The sequence below is a fragment of the Mesitornis unicolor genome, unplaced genomic scaffold (assembly GCF_000695765.1).
Source record: "Mesitornis unicolor isolate BGI_N332 unplaced genomic scaffold, ASM69576v1 scaffold25398, whole genome shotgun sequence".
Taxonomy (NCBI): domain Eukaryota; kingdom Metazoa; phylum Chordata; class Aves; order Mesitornithiformes; family Mesitornithidae; genus Mesitornis; species Mesitornis unicolor.
In genome coordinates this window covers 17,320-34,445 of record NW_010200156.1, presented here as the reverse complement: position 1 = coordinate 34,445, position 17,126 = coordinate 17,320, and the positions used below count along the sequence as shown (strand labels likewise).

Below are 17,126 nucleotides of genomic sequence, written 5' to 3'. Positions count from 1 at the left end.
CACTCTTTCTTCTCTCTGGTTGCAGTTTCTCCATCCTTAGCTAGACATTACTGATTCTAATGCACTGTGTTCAGATGTCCCTTTGAGGCTGAGACACCCTCTAATGTTTCTGCTGGTCTAGACACACATGTGCATATACAAATTTTCCACAGGTGTTTTTACTTCTGTTTTAATTTTCCTTCTTGCTCTTCTTTTTTATCCTGTCCTTGTTGAAAGCTACTCATGAGGTGATCCTGCAAGATGTGGAGTGCAGCTGCAAGAGAGATGGCTGATGGGTGCCTGCAGGCCCAAGCTGTGGCTAATGAAAGGTCTCTCCTGTTTGCCAGGATGAAGATGGGAGCCAATACTGCTCCTTGCCGGATCGCACTGCCCCGGGCCCAAAGGAAGGCGGGGCCATGGGCCATGGTGGCAGCAAACTTGCCTATACCGTCACAGATGTGCCCCCCTGGTACCTGTGCATCCTGCTGGGCATTCAGGTGTGATGGGGGAGCGGGTGGAGGCTGGGGGTGGGTGGTAGTTTAATGGCTGTTCAGTTGGTTAATAGGGGTGAAAGCTGAATTTGGGAGTGCTTCACCTTCACTGGGCATGAGTGGAGCTGAAGGGCTGGATCTCAGTGAACTCAAGTTCTTCTTATCACCTCCTGAGCACCGACTGTTAGCCTCGTGTCCACAGCTACACTATGCCCCTTGAAGTGCAAATGGGAAGGCAGAGTCCTGGGGCTGGGGCCAAATAGTAAGAACAGGTCGGATAGCTTGGCTGAAGGTAGCTAAATGTCTAAGGGCTTCTGTCTTCCCACGGCAATAAAAACTAAGCAGAAGACCCAACGCTGCTTTGGCTGGAGTCTGAGCCCAAGTGTGTTAAATGACCCAAGGACCCAATGCCAAGCTGGGTACGGAGCCTCAAGGAAGGAAGACCTCAGAGTTCTTTGTATTTTGTTTCCTTAAATGGTTTTCTCAGATTTAGAGTGTATTAAATAAAGGTTTTCTGAACACATCTGCATCATAGTTTTTATAAAACATGACTCAAATGAGCACAGTGAGTTTCTGAGTGCCATCAGTTCCACCACTGCAGTCCTGTGCTCTGATGTGAGAACTGACAACTAAGGTTAATATTTAAAGCAAAAATAAATTTGACAAATTTTTTTCACATTTAGTAATCAACTGAAGTTCACGGTAGAAATATGTCTGTGACTCTTCTGAAAAATGCAATGTCTGATTTTTCCATTCTTTGGCATCCATTTTTGATGGTTATCCATAATTGTACTTTGTGAGAATAACTACTGATAGCAAATAATGGGTAGCTCCAATTTGCCAACTCTTAATGTTATCCTTTGTGGTGCAAATGAGATGGACTGAAACATTCACATGCAATTTTCCTGATCACTCACTCTCCCTACCTTGGGATGTCCCTGCCTTCCTGGAAGAGTAACCCTGGCAGATTTGTCTGCAGGTGATGGGCATAAACTGTTTGTGTCTGACTGGTCTGGGGGGTCCAGAGCACTACCAAAGGTTTTTGGGCATGGAAAGTGGGAGAAGTTTGTGGGGGTGCATTGTAGTTCTTGTAGGTGCTTTGGAACAGAGCATTGAATTTGCCAGAAAAGAGAATGGGTAATACTAGTACTGTCCAGAGGCAAATCTGTGAGTTTTCTTTAGATTTGCCTCAACAACATGGTACTAATGTGCAGCCAGTTCTGTGTCCTTCTTCACCCGGTCTTTCTTTGTGGCTCCTAGCATTTCCTGACAGCCATGGGAGGTCTCGTAGCCATCCCGCTGATCCTCTCCAAAGAGCTTTGCCTCCAGCACGACCTCCTCACCCAGAGCCACCTGATCAGCACCATCTTCTTTGTCTCAGGGATTTGCACCCTGCTGCAGGTCCTCTTTGGAGTCAGGTAGGCCAAATGCTAGAAGTGGGACAATGACAAAACAGTCTGTAGATGCAATTACTACATGCTCGGCCACCAGTCTGCTGTAGAGTTTATCTACCAGTGAGAGTCATTTGCTACGCTTGGGCAATCAGGGCACATGCCAAAGCATGCTGAAATCACTGTAGGTGATAATTTTGCAGGGCTACCTTGCTGTTCTGACTTCTGCATCTCCTGCTACTTGATGCACCTTTGTTTGGCCTTGTAAGGAATCTGGCCTACAAAATAATAAAGCATTGAAACGTGCAGTAAGCTGTATCTGCTTGCTCCTTACCCCAGTGATCCTCCAGCTCCGATCTGGGCCCAGGATCAAGGGAGCACAGAGCCTGGAGGAAAATCTTGGGCAGGGGATAACTGGAGCCCACCTACCACCCCTTAAGGACTCAGGGAGAAGCTCTGCAGCATTTCCCGTTAAGCAGTACCACTTCCCATGCTCAGGGATTCATGGCACAATCTGAATGTAAGCAAGGAAAATCCTTTTCACTACTAAGCTGTTGAAGAGCTGGTGATGAGGGGATGAGCATGGAGTTGCTATTCACTACCCAGAAAATGAAGTACTTAATGAGAGACATGACTGCAAGTACTCCTGCTTGCCCAAAGACCCCATATCTTTGCTGGCCTTGCAAAATTTCTTTTATTCCCCTTGACGTAACTCTGGGATGCCTCTCTCTTTCCACAGGTTGTTTTTTTCCTCCAGTATGGTAGGAACTCATGTTTCTTGTTTCAAAGGCAAAAATCACACATTCTTTGGCTTCCAAATATGAGGGACCTGGTTAAAACTCTTCTACCATCAAATCACGGGTCAACTGCCAGCTCCACAAAATGTTTTTACTCCTCCTCTTTCTTTCCCCAGTGCAACTTTTCCATCTCTGTGTCTCTTAAGAAGTGGCTGTAGGCAAACCTCTTCCCAAAGGGTGCTCCCCTTCTTCTACATTGCTACAGGGGTTAGTGGAGGAGGGAGAACACCCTGGCCACGAAAAAAAAGAGAATCGTTGGTTCCTCTCGGTTTGGTTAAATTCAGTTTGGGGTGCACAACTGTGACTGCTGCTGCTGGTGCAATTTGAGCTGAAGTCCTCGCTGGCACCCCACAAATACCTCGGTGAATACCCAAGAGCTGTGACATCCCCTCCTTGCTGTTAGCAGAGGATGAAAGAGTAGCAGGGAGCATCTCCTGTGGCTGAATAGCTAAATGGGGAACAACAAATCAAATTAAGTGGTAAGGAACTGTTCCCATAGGATAAACTTGAATGGCTTTTGCTGTGCTGAGGATGCAATTGCCTTGTTCCTGGCCCCAGCTATAATGCGTGAGGACGTTCCTGCCGGAAGGGTGGCACTCAGCCTGCAGTGTGGCTGTAGGCAAACCAAGCCTGAGGGGACAGTTGATTAGCAGATTATTTTTTTTCTTCTTTTACTGTTTTCTCAAATGCTGTAGTAGTTGATAACCATGAGTCCCCAAAAGACAGCCAGAAACATAGTAAATAATGAGTTGGAGGAGATGCTTTTTCCTGGAAAACATCCATGCCACTCTCCAGGGCCCTGGGGAGCCCTCAGATAAGCACTCTGCATGGTTCCTGGTGTCTGTATTTAAGAAAGGGAAGGGAGATACTCATCTTACAGAGGCTGGCCTGGTTAGCCTGGCAAAGTGGCATCTCAGAGGGGTATGACTGCAGCCTGCCTCTAGTCTGGAAGGGAAATGGGAGGGTATCAGGCAGGGAGAAACCCTTTTGGCTAAAGTTCGACTCCATCACTGATGTGCCCCTCCATTGTCGGTGTTCGAACCTGAGCTCTCCCGACTTGGTCATTGCTCTTGAGTGCAATGGGCTGCAGTTCCCACCTGTGGTCAGTGATGGAGACCTGCCAAAACATTTCAAAAGATACTGCCAGAGGCCATGGACAGACTGAGTTTTAAATATATTTTGCTTTCCTTTCTCTCAGCCCTATGGAGCTGAGTTTCTGGCATTCTCGCTTGTCATCTTTTCCCCCTCCTCTCCTTCCAGGTTGCCTATTATTCAAGGAGGGACTTTTGCATTCCTGACTCCCACCCTGGCCATGCTGTCTCTCCCCAAGTGGAAGTGCCCTGCCTGGACACAGAATGCCACCCTGGTGAATGCCTCTTCACCGGAGTTCATTGAAGTCTGGCAGACGCGGATGCGAGAGGTATATTACATTTGCAGTGGCACCTGCTCTGTGTCAGGGCTGTGTGCTTTCAGAAAAGGGTCATCACTGCTGGAGAACCCTCCATCCCCAGTGGACCTTGGCCCTCACCCTCTTGCAGCTTCCTAAGTATCTGGACTCCATTAGGAAAGCAGGTGCTTCGCTGCTGCTGAAGAGGGGACATGCAGACCTTGGGTGATTTATGGTAACTGCAAAGCTTTGAGTGGTCCAGCCAGATCCTTTCTCCATGAAGTGGGGTTAGCCTTGAGGCAGGAAGAGAGGGAAGATGGTTCCAAGGAAGGGACGCTGACTATGCACAGGAAATATAGTAAAAAGAAATGCAGGGGCAGAACTTACTCTTATGAAGGATTTTCTGTGCAGCACAGGCTGCCCTCCCTACTGACACTCCTAAATCTGCCACCAGGGCACTGCTGCCTTCTCCTTTCAGGCTGGGTGCTTCGTTCCGGCTCACTCTGGCCTCGGGAGGGAAGGTGCTGAGCACTGTAGAGGACCCAGTCTGGGTTTATGACCAAATCTGGGAAGGCAGAGAGCAGCCTCACCCCTGAGTCCCCTGCCTGGAGCTGACGTAAGCAGCGAACAAAATTTCAGCGTGTAATCGCTGGCTACTTAGCAGTGATTGTCAAACACGGGGAAAGTTCAGCCCACCTGCTCCAACAGTGTGCATCAATGCCCCAAGCCCTTCCCAGATGGGAGATGAGTGGAGACCATGGCCCTGCTACCCAAGAGCTTTCCCCCTGTATTTTAGGGGAGCAGGGAAGCTGATGCATGCTTGGGTGACCAAAGAAGTCAGGAAGGAGGGGGTCTCTGGATCAAAATTAGCCATGGTGAGAACTAAATTCATCAGCCAAGTGTCGAGTTGGTGTGTGGGTACTTTGGTGGTCCCTCCCCACTTGAAATGCTCAGCCAGGCCCTGCTGGCAGAGGGAAGCCTTCATGCCAGTCCATCACTGGAGTCTAAGTCTGGCTTTCACACCAGCTGTGCACTGACTTATGAAGAAAAGGCTCAACAGCTGGAGCTCCTTTCAGCCTCTGCTCTCTTCATTTTGCCAGGTGCAAGGAGCTATCATTGTAGCCTCCTGCTTTCAAATCCTTGTTGGATTTTCTGGCCTGATTGGATTTCTGCTGAGGTTCATCGGCCCCTTGACAATTGCCCCCACCATCACCTTGGTGGCCCTACCTCTCTTTGACTCGGCTGGCGACGAGGCTGGGCAGCACTGGGGCATAGCATTCATGTAAGTCTCACTTCCCTGTGGGAAAGCTAGGTGTACAAAAAAATGTCTACCTCTGACATGAAATCAATGTTGCAGTCTGTAGCAGGGTTCCCCTGGGTTGGAGATTTATCTGTTGAACACACTAATATGTGGCAGGCTTGTGCAAGACAGCAGTGTGGCATAGTTTCCTCCCACCCCCCCATACAGGAGGTGCATGCTCAGCAACAAAGCAAAACCCAAAAATGAGTTAAAAAATCTGATTTCTGTGAAAATCCTAAGTTCATAGAGTCAGTAAAGAAACAAGTCTTTCTTGTGTATAGTTCCTGAGGATGGTCTCTGTCACATTTGTTTACACACACAGTCTTACACACCCATTATTTAAGGTAAAAAAACCACACATTCCTAAAATGACAAAGTTGAGCACTGAGAGCTAGGTATTCCCTGAGTTAAAATAGCTGGTGATTTATGTACTGTTTTCACATGACAAGGAGGAATTGTTTTCTCTGCAGAACGCTTGGGGGGCTCTGGAAATGTCCGTGCTTGTGGCTTTGCAGCATTGAGTGCTCTTTCAGGGATATTTGTGTGTGTGCCCTTGCGCATGGGTGTAGGAGCATGCTTGGTGGCAGGATTTCCTTGGTATTTCAGAAATGACTTCAAAAAGTAGAAATGCTGCTGCAGGGTTCCCCTGCAGATATGGCACCTTCAGATCCCTAATGCAGACTCCAGCATGGGAGAACATACAGCAGGAGTAGGTTGTTATCCTCTCTATGGGCTCAATCAGTTTGGTAGTGCTTTCAGAGCTGCCTTTGTAGACTCAGGGGCCAGGCTTGACTGCAGCCCCAGGAAGAACATGCTGTTGAGGGAACATGCTCCAGTCCCCTTCTCTCTGATTCTTTTCTCTTCCCCTGCACCTGCCCTCCTCATCCCCAAAAGCCACCTCTCTTCTCCACCTCCAGTTCCTCACCTAACTGGTCTCTTCCACCAGCACCCCGTATGACCCCAAACCCTCCCTGCCCCCCAGCTTTCCTTTCACCATTGTTTCTCCCACATATCTGGCTTTTTGTCCTGTTCTCCAGCTCTGATGATTTGCCTTAGCCCCTTTGCTTAGTCTGAATTTTCCCTTCAAAATGTGTATCGTTGTCTGGACTGCCTCTGTTTTCTGCCTCTTTTCTCCAGTCACTGGCTCTTAACCTCAGTCCTTCACTTGACCTCTTTGCCTGACTGTTCTGCTCCATTAATGGGGTCCCAGTCCTCCAGCCCGTGTCCCTGTTCTCAACCCAGGTCGTCCTTTCTGTCTTTCTGTCTCATCTTCTGCCCGTGCTTCTGCCCATGCATCTTCTACCAATGCTTTCTTTCATGAATCAGACACCTTAGCACCAACCTGATCATTGTGCTTTGAGCTGTCTGAATTTGTGTCCTCTTTTGCTGCCTCTTCCATGCTCTGTGGGTGCCATTAGGAAAAGGGGGTGATGGAGAAGGCAGAAGTCATGAGCTACGTGGTCTCAGCCTTGCTGTCAAGCTCCATCACATCCCAGAGCCCCCATGATGGGCGATACCCACTGCTGCCTCAAGAAACTGGTCCAGTGCATGCTCACTTGCTCCCTGGTGGTGGCGCATACACAGGGCATCACTGGGCAAGGCCTGGACGTACTCAGAAAAACCCAGAAACTTTCGAACTCAGAAAAACTCAGAAACTTTAGCAAATGCTAAAGCCTGAGATGTTTCTGCTGACTGCTTGTGACCTGGGATGAATGATCATTGTCACAGACTGATCACAGTTGAGCAGATTTTTGAGAAACAGCAATATCCTTCACCCCAGAGAACAAGTTCTACTAAACCTCTAATTTCTGCTCCAGTTCATAAGCAGGCCCTGCTATTTCTCAAGGCAAAATGACCTTCTCAATATAGGCTATACTACGTCTATTTCTTAAACATCAATTTTTAAAATAGTTTGGGATCTATTTTTTCAGAAATATTTGGCTTGAGGCAGGCATTTTCCATGGAAATTTTCATCCTGAATGGGTAAAGTTAAGGAGAATTATAAGCAGCCGAAAATAGCATTTGTTAATGGAATGTGTCAGGCAATGTGAATAATAAGCAGTGACACCTACCTGAGGTAGACGAGGGCTCTGCAGTGATTCATAAGGCTGCCGAGCACCTTTGTTAATGCAAATGCACAAAATGTGCGCTGACGCAGTCTGTCTGGGCTCTGTAGCTGTAGAAACCACAGATGGGAACCACGTTCCTCCTCAGGCTTTCTGACTCTAGTCATTCAGTGCTTTGAATCATAATTGATAGATAATCTTTGGCTGTAAGTGGTGCCATGTCTTGGCAGAGGTCAGGTTAGCGTTTCCTTTGCGCTGCTGGCATTCTGCCTGCCCATGAATATTACACCTATAGCTTGTCACCATCTCATGCATGGAAAACCACTTCAGTTGGTGCAATCGATTTCTCACCAAATCCTTTTCAGATTTATTTACCCAACGTACACAATTCAGAGTTGCTATAAAAAAATGAGAAGCCCTTCAAAGGCCTGGTTAACACAGGAGGAAAATGTCCAAGGTCTTCTACCAGCTCAGCAGTCAAAGTGGAGTGCCCAGTCCCTGCCTTCTCGCTGCATATCACAGCCTCCAGCTCCATCTGATTGCCCTTTCTTTGGGGAAGACACAGGGAGGGCAGACAGAGCTTGCTGTGAGCACACCCAGCTGTGCCGCCATTCGCACATCGCTACATGAGGGATGGGAGAGGAGCTGCACCTTGTGGTAGCTTCCACCAGAATGCACCCCGGCTGCTGCCAGGGGCACACATGAGCACCCCTGCCTTGCAGCACCCCTCCACCATGCAGCCCTCGCACACTGGAGACCATGCTTTCCCCTTCTGGACTGGCTGGCAGGGCTCTGTGGGTGCTATGTGCAGCCCCGCAGTCCCACCACGGTTTATTCTTTCAAAACAAACATGGACCTGCACAACCAAATAAAATCCTATTACTTTTCTCTGTGCCACATAAGAGCTTGTGGCCACTTGCAGAGCAGCATAGGTAAACCTGAAATCGGGAAACTAATAAATCCTATATTTCCAGTATATCTGAATTACACAGAGGTTCAGGGACAGTTTCCTATGTAGTGTGCCTGAACCTTGCCATACGCAGTGATGCACCATCTGGGTGGGTGGTTTTGAAACAAAAGAGGAAGAAATATTTGCAAATGCAGCAGAGCTGTTGTTGGAGACTGATGGAAAGCTTGTTCCAGCCCAGGCTTGCTGGAGTTGACAGCCACTCTTGGGTGCTGAGAGCCTGGTTTCTGAGGTCCTCTGGAGTACTGGGTCCTCAGGTCACAAGTCTTCAGCTAATGTGGGGACAGGCTGGCAGCTCAGCACCCACTTTGCCTCATGGTCTGCTTTTCCCTTCTCCTAGGACTATTTCTTTCATAGTTCTGTTCTCTCAGTACCTGAAAGACGTCCCTGTGCTGCTGCCGTCTTACCAGAGAGGCAAGAAGTGCCGCCTCTCCTCAGTCTACCTCTTCCAGATCTTCCCGGTATGTTGGGATTCTTGGAGACCCCATGGACATGGTAGAAGCACCAGCCTCACCCACCCCAGGCTGCCTGGGCTCTTTCCACTCGCATCTGGCCGAGTTAGTGCTTCTCAGTCCAGCCTGCATGGCGAGGGGGCAGAGGGGGAGAAGGTCCCATGGCTCTGCATTTGGGGAAGGAGGGAGGGCCACCAGGATCCCCTGCCATCTGTCTGCCTCCATCCCATGTGGAGGGGAAATGGTCAGGCAGGGAGAAACCTTGTCTCCCTCCTAACTGTGCCGGATACACAGCCATGCCCTAACCAGACCCCACTGCTGCATGTGATGGGTAGGTGCTGCTAGGGCTCGCCCTGAGCTGGCTGCTCTGCTACGTGCTGACGGTGACTGACGTCCTCCCTGCGGACCCCACTGCCTACGGCTATCTGGCCCGGACAGACACCCGTGGGGACGTTTTGTCCCAGGCTCCCTGGTTTCGTCTGCCTTACCCAGGTACCACTGCCTCCCCTTTCCCCATTCTGCCATGCTGCTCCCTGCTCCGAATTGCACCTCCACCTAGCAGGGGGAGATGAAATGCCAGAGTCAGGCAAACATCCACAAGCACCCCTGCTGTTGTACCCCTACCTTGCAGTAGATTTCAAGGCAAATGTGCCTCACTAACCTGAACTAAGCTCTTTACTTACAGGCCAGTGGGGAGTGCCAACCGTCAGCCTGGCTGGGATATTCGGCATCTTAGCTGGGGTGATTTCCTCCATGCTGGAGTCCGTGGGAGATTACTACGCCTGTGCTCGCCTGTCCGGAGCCCCACCGCCGCCAAAACACGCCATCAGCCGTGGGATTGGGGTGGAAGGCATTGGCTGCCTCTTGGCTGGGGCCTGGGGGACCGGGAACGGCACCACATCGTACAGTGAGAACGTGGGGGCCTTGGGCATCACCAAGGTGAGCCTCGCTGCAGCAGGGTGGCTGTGGTGCCCTGGCCATTCTGCAGGTTTCCCCTGGGGGTGTAGGTACAAAGAAGTGGTGCATATGGGTATGTGCTGGACCTTGGATGTGATCTTAGCCCACCTCCAACAAGGGGTGCTGGAAAAATGTGTCCTGACACATTGGTGACCACCTCAGCAGCACTACAAACACCTAATGGGCTGGGGAATCCCTCTCTTTCTCTGCTTATGGGCTGCATATGGCATGAGTGCACACTGCTGTTACTCATGGCACCTGACCAGGGTGAGGCTAAGCAGAGCATCTTACACCTGAGCTAACCTGGAAACCTCCCAAGGACTGACTTTATCAGAAACTGTCTGTCTGTCTGTCTTTCTCTCGGTTTTCCTAAATGTACTTGAGAGGAAAGGAGAGGAGAGAAGAATATTTAATACAGTTTCAAATTCCAGAATTTTTATGACACAAAGGTGACAATCATGTGAAAGGTAGACTATTTCTTTGGGATTATAAAATGTGATGGTGAAGGTTTATGTTTTTACCTCTCTATAAAGTTTTGTGAATCCCTTGAATATCTTACTGCTCTTATAAGGGAAGAAGATTTCCAGAGATAAGCTTGAAAATCAGATAAAGTATTTTCACTCAGCTTTACAGCCAGGGGATGGGTACATCCAGCAGCCAACTGGAGAAAATTTTTAAATCATTGTCAAATAGACAATGTCATGTCAGCAGAGCTGTGAGTCAGTAAATAAATGCAGAATTTGACTTATGGCTCCCACTCTGTAATATTGCTGATTTCACTAGATTTTATAAACCTCACTCACAAGAGCCATTTTTCACAGACTGAAGCATTAGTGTTTGACCAAGGTGGCTGCTTCCAGCAGCAAGGGCTGTCTGGCATTCTGCATGGAGTCCAGTTCAGCCTGTCACCGCACGTCACCTTGTCACTATGAAATCTGTGCATACTGACCACATTACCTGAGCCCGTTCTTTCCTGACATGTGGTTTGCTGCATACATCATCTGTATGGGATGTAGCATAGTGCAGAAGTGCCCGGACTCATAATTAACATATTATGGGACATGATGTCTCCATACACGCTAAGTCCTTCAGGTGGACATGCCATCTTTGCTGCTTCAGGAGAGATGTTTCCCTTAGATCCCACCTCTGCTCTCCTTGTTCACACCTAAGAGAGCAGAAAATGCGGTCTTGTCTCAGTCAACCTTAAATCAGGCTCTGGCTGGGATAGGCGGGGATGCTGAGAGCACAAGGTAGATTTAATTTTGTTTTTTTTTTCACCTGGGAAACACAGTTTTTCACAACAAATGGAAATGCAGGGGACCTGTTTCCTCTGCTTAAACAGGAGAGGTAAAGACCTCAGAGTCACCATATACATAGCAGGAAACCACGCAGTTTCTTCAACCTTAAAAAAGAGAACTGATTTTCTTGTTTTCCTGGCGTAATTGAAACAAACTCTAAACTAGAGGCTTTAGCAGCATATGCTGACAGTTGTGGTATCAGTGGATTAGGTAATTTGCCTTTAAGGCCAACTCCACATACTGGGTAATTTGACATTTTGGCAAATTAAGAATCTGAAGCTTCATTCTAGTCCTGGAACAAATAGATCTGTTGGCTTTTATTAAATTACAGTTTTGACGGTAATGGTGTCCCAAGGTTTTAAGCCAAGGAATATAAAAAGCCCACCTAAAGGCAATGCATGATTTTATTTTGAAAGTCCCCACCAAATCTTTTTCATTTATCTTTCACAGTCAAGTAAGACTTAAAATGTTTTCAAGGGCCATGTTTAAGAAGCACATAAAAAGAGACACTACTAGTTACTGGGAGTGTTTCTGTTGAAAGCATTCACAAAAGCTCTTACTGGAAATATGACATTCTTCAGATAATTAATGGGAGGTATTAAAATATTTATTTTAATCATAAAAGTTTTTCAAAGGATTACAGGGTTTGCCTGCCTAAGACACAGACATTGTAAATCTTAGCATGATTCTTTAAGCTGTCCAAGTTTTGGTGTGGCAAGGCGTATCTTGAACCGAAAGTCTAATAAACATTGCTGCTTTTTGTTTTAGTTTCCATACTCTGTAAATGTCTCTTTCATCCCTTTGTTTGGCAGATGGTCTTTTTCTTTCTTCTAACAGATCTGAATGAAAGGCATGGCTTGTTGCTTCATCCTGTCTTTGTTGTAGTGCCCAACCAAGGAAAGGCCACTCTGGCTTTTCCTAGTAAAAAAAAAAAAGGAGGGAAAAAAAAGGTTTTACTGAAGCTAGATGGGTGATGACAGGTAGGGGCAGACCAGGAGACTTCCTCACTTGTTATTAGCCACTCATTGATGGATATATCAGATCCCAGAGCTTGGGATTGAAGGAGCTGGCCTGGCCAGCTCTGCTCTCCCAGACCTTGGTCTGCAGGGAACGGAGGGATTGGGGTGGGATACCTCATTGAAAGCCATTTTTTGGATGGCAATCCAAACCCCGGTGGAAGGATTGTGCAATGAATTGTGACTGGGTGGTTGCAGGGCCAGCCTCTGGGTCTGCCAAGACATTTCTAGGTTGGAGCGAAAGCAAAGCTCTGTGTGTGTGGATTATTGTGCCCTTAATTTAATAATAAACTTTTTGTTTGACAGTGAACTGTTGAAGTTCTGATAATAATAGGAAAGAGGCTAACATCAAGTCAATAGGTGTAGATCCATGATTGCTCTCAGTGTGCCTGTCATGATAAATATTTACTGGTCTGCAAATACAGATGCTTCCTATGCAGTGTGAATGTCCCAGCTCATGGTTGACTGCAAGTGAACGTACCACTGAGTGCTTCAGCCTGGTGGAGCTTTCCATCCCTCACCTCTGCGCCGGTCGGTGCCTGAATGCCTCCTCTTCCTTTTGCCTCAGGTAGGGAGTCGAATGGTGATCATTGCCGGTGCCTGCGCCATGCTCCTGAGTGGCATCTTCGGGAAAGTCGGGGCGATGCTTGCCAGCATACCTACCCCCGTGATTGGAGGCATGTTCCTTGTGATGTTTGGAGTTATCACAGCAGTGGGGATTTCAAATCTGCAGGTAACAGCTGTGTGAGCGCTGTTTCATCCCTAGGGAAGAGGACTTTGGTTTCAAGTCAGGTTCTTACCAGACTGAGTCAGACATAACCAGGCTGCAGCAAATGCAAACATTAGCATTGGCAGTTCCTTGGGTGAAGATGAGGGCATGTACCCAGAGGGGCTAAATCGCAGAAGTGTCCCTGGGCAGGGCAGGGCTTGCTGACACCCACAGCAGCAGGATCACTAATGCCCCAGCAACGCCAGGTCCACTCCTGCATGCAGTGTTTACATCCGAGCATGTCTCATCAATGCAACAGTAACCCACAGGTTTGGGTAGTTCTAACTGTAATGTATACAATTTCTCTGTGCAGTACACAGATATGAACTCCTCCAGAAACATCTTTATCTTTGGATTTTCTGTATTTGCTGGCCTTGCGGTTCCCAACTGGGCAAGCAAAAGTAATACACTGCTGCAAACAGGTAAGAAATTACAGAAGCATTTTCTGTAGCATGGAACTGAAGCAAAGGCTGATCCAGATAAATCTTTTAAAATGCAGTTTTTCCTGATAAAGCCCTGAAAGCTGTGCTTTGACTGCTGCCTCTTTCTTTCTGTGAGGGCTATTCTTGTCCTTTGCTCTGATGCACAGCCTTGGTGTGAAAATCTTTGCTCTTGACCAGTGACTGCACCTTGCCAGATTCCTGTCGGGCTAAGGAGTGCAGAGCTTTTTCCTGGGACACACGCCCGGGATGGGGCTTTGGGCAGGAGAATATTCCAGGGCTGAATCCTGATCAAGATCTCAATGAATGAGACTTTCTTACATGCTGATGCACAATAAAACGTTGTGCTTCCAAAACGCAAGAGCAGACTCCTCTACTGAGTTCCATCAAGTTCACTTTATTGAAAATTCCAGTCGTCCAACAGTTACACCTTCACTGTGTCTTGTGTGACTAATGTGTTTGTCACAAAGGCTGTAGTGTCCTCTCTTAAGGTATATATGGCATGCTGGGTGGGCATGAAAGAACTGGGCTCACAAATCACATGCTCTCATAGATGCTCTATCAGATGCTGTGTAACTGGACTCATTTGCTCGTGTCTATTAGCCCTCACAGAGAAACAGCACACCTGATTAACTTGAGATGAAATCCCATGATGAAATATACCTATATTTCTTTGGGAAGCTTGTACTTTTGTAGGGGACTGCTTGGTATTAAGTTGTGGAGGTGCAGAACATGTTTGGAGCAGAAGGTGGCTTTTTTCTGGGATGGTGCTGTGGTTCTCGCTGTTAATAGCCTCTTAATGTACTTCTGAGACACCTCCTGCCCACTGGCGGCTGGGTCAGTGAATAATTATGCAGAATAAAACTGTAGGTCTGAAACTGGCAGTGAGATCAATCTCCCTTGCATTGCCAAATGTTAAACTCTGCTTTGGGATTTGCAAGTCTTGTCTAAACAAGTCTGCAGCTTGCAGCCTCTTGCCACGGGGTATGTTGCTGGTCAAACATGTACCTCTGCACCACTATCCAAAGCTTTGTTTTTCTGCTAGGAATCGTCCAGCTGGACCAGGTGATCCAGGTGCTTCTCACCACTGGCATGTTTGTGGGTGGACTCCTGGGGTTTTTCCTCGATAACACCATTCCAGGTAGGATTTGCTGAAATGAGCTAAGCTACTAGTTTGTGCTTGCCCTAGGGTTTGTTTCCTAGTATTTTTTGTCTTCATGACTGAACTGCTCCCAGAGAGGAGAGAGAAACAGGAGACATCACTGATACAGTCTCTGGTTGGAAAACAGCAGCTTATCAAAATATAACTAATTTTTCAGGAACAACCCAGTCTGAAGAACAAGTTTATTTGGGAAAAAAAGTCTTTTAGGGAAAATGCTAGCTTAGAGCCATGTTGCTGGTTGAAAGGAGAGAGAAAGGCAACTACAAGAAGTGGAAGGAGCTAACACATGCCTCCTTTAAGAGCTGCTAAAACTGAGGCTGAACTGGTGCCACAGCAATGGAAAGCAGTAGGAAAGGCTGATGAGCAAAGATAGGACATAGCACCTGCAGCTGGCCCTCACTGACAGCAAAGAACCTCTGATTTTCATTGAGCCTAGGGAGGGATGGCATAAGAATAGGAGAGGAAACCCTCTTTTCTGCTACAGAAAAAGAGCAGGAAGGACACTCTCTTAACCAGATTCTTTTACCATCTCAGGCTTCTTGGAAAGAAACTCTGGCTTATTCATTTTTTTGTAGCCCTCGATCTTCAGCTCCTCCGGGCAGAATTTCCAGGTGTGCTCACTCCCTTTCCCCGAGAGGGACTCAGTCACTGCAACAATTACAGGCACTTAGCAGTTCTTTGGCTAAGGTAAATGCCTGTGACTGACTAGGAATGGCTAGGTTATTGGATTGTTGTTGTTGTTATTATTATTACTACTACTACTTATTCCCCCACTGCAGTATCTGGGCAGTTAACATCCTGCCTTGCTTTCCCAGCACTATATGATCCCTGCTTTGAACAGTTCTTGGATGCCTCAGGGCTTGTGAAAACCTGTCTTGGTATACTTGATTCCTATGGAAAGCAGTGGAGAAGACTGCTTATCTGTCTGGGAGCTGTGGTTTCCAGGAAGATGAGTATTGTCTACAAGCTCGTTGGTAATTTTTTGTGAAGAACTTCAGGGTTTAAGTTCAGAGTTTAAGATGGGTTTAAGTGCAAGGGATCCGTATGTTGTGCTGGGTCTGCTGGGATTTGAGAAGTGCGTGTGAGGCACATGAGGTAGTCCCATGCTCGGAACTGCCGCTGTTTTAAATGCAGCAATCTCATTTTTGCTGTTGCAGGAACACAGGAGGAGCGGGGGCTTCTGTCGTGGAAGAACAGCCACAAAGGAGAGGCAAACAACTCTCAGCTTGTTTCCAAGGTCTATGATCTTCCCTTTGGCATAGGCACCAAATACTTCGCCCTCTCTTGGTTTCGGTATCTCCCCGCTTGCCCCAAAAAACAACCTGGCGGCAAGAGAATGGATGAACTGAAGGCTGCTGAACAGAACAGCAGTGTTAAAGGGAGCTCAGAAAGAGACTGTGAGAGAGGTGCTGATACAAGGATATAAGCACCTGGCCTGCAGGTGAGCTCACCTCAGAAGCAGAGGTGTGAATGTCTGCAGCCCCCATAATTTGAACTTGAGCAGGCAGCTGTTAGAGGCTGGAGCAGGAAAACGATAATGTCTTTCTCTTCCCAGCTCTGCCCACTGCACCACTGGTGACCCTGGGGGAGTCATTTTTCTCCCCTCTGCTACTGCCTGTCTGCCTCTAAGAACAACAAAATCTCTCTTTGGGGAACACCAAAGTCCAAGAAATTCCCGGGAAAGATGTTCAGTTTCCTTCCTTGCACTGAGCCTTGGGAACCCCAAGGAGCAGCTGTTTAACAAAGGCAGAGCTCTTCTTGTCCCCTGTCCTGGCATCCAATGTGGGCCCTGTACTGCTCATAGGCATCCCTTGGGCTGAGGCTAATCCCCACCACCTTAAAAGATCTGTAATGGCAGTGCTCACCTCTCAGTTTGTCGTTTACACCTCATCCTGGCCAAGGGGAAGGAGCGGGCACCTCTAGGCCATGACTCATCTAATTCCACATTCCCATAATTGAAAGTCAGTCAAATGAATGTTGTTGTAAGAGAGGCGTCTAACGTTTATGGGGTGGATTGTCTTCTGAACGTGCCTCTTACACCTTAGACCACAGAGAGAATCTAGACACTTTACTTAGGTTCTTGACCTAACAGAAAAACCCGGCTTCCCTGAAGTGAATCCCACCTGTGGTGCTGGGAGCAGTCCTAGGGGAGCCTCCTTCGCCAGTGCACCAAGCCCTAGAAAGATGAAGGAATCATCATCAAAGATGAAGGTGAAAACTTTTCTGCTTGCAGTCCGATGCATCCCTGCTACTGCTATGTCCTGTGTCCCCTCCCACTATACTTGTTTGGTCTGGTGTGGTGATTGCGCAGTGACAACCACTTCTCTGGAAAACAGCTTGCAGATGCTTGCTTCTTTCCGCTCTCAGCAGAAACAGCCTTAATCTGTATGGCCATATATAATGTGATTGCACATGGTACTAGTTGCCAGTGGTGTGTATTAACATTGCTGCTGTAACATAAGCTTGTGTTTCCTGTATTGAGATTTATACTTAGATTTTTTTTAGGTGGGGAAATAAATAAAATGTACGGTGTCGTGGTATTTCTCAGGTTGACTGCCATAGTGAGTGGCAGGTAGTATTCAAAGAATCACAGGTTGGAAGGGACCTCTGGAGGTGATCTGGGCCAGCCCCTGCTCAGAGCTGGTCCTGTTAGA

The 17,126-nt window shown here is 47.7% G+C and overlaps 1 protein-coding gene across 1 annotated transcript in view; it reads left to right on the top strand.

The window, feature by feature from the left end:
* The window catches only part of LOC104544717 (solute carrier family 23 member 1-like), a 19,324-nt gene extending 3,426 nt beyond the window's left edge, over nt 1–15,898 (top strand). Inside the window, exons 2-12 of the mRNA XM_010189658.1 lie at nt 327–476; nt 1,731–1,888; nt 3,919–4,078; nt 5,146–5,327; nt 8,719–8,839; nt 9,166–9,322; nt 9,516–9,769; nt 12,670–12,834; nt 13,184–13,292; nt 14,356–14,451; nt 15,630–15,898. Coding sequence (XP_010187960.1) covers nt 327–476; nt 1,731–1,888; nt 3,919–4,078; nt 5,146–5,327; nt 8,719–8,839; nt 9,166–9,322; nt 9,516–9,769; nt 12,670–12,834; nt 13,184–13,292; nt 14,356–14,451; nt 15,630–15,898 — 1,821 coding nt within the window. The remainder of the gene's footprint in view (nt 1–326; nt 477–1,730; nt 1,889–3,918; nt 4,079–5,145; nt 5,328–8,718; nt 8,840–9,165; nt 9,323–9,515; nt 9,770–12,669; nt 12,835–13,183; nt 13,293–14,355; nt 14,452–15,629) is intronic.
* The last annotated feature ends 1,228 nt before the right edge of the window (nt 15,899–17,126 follow it).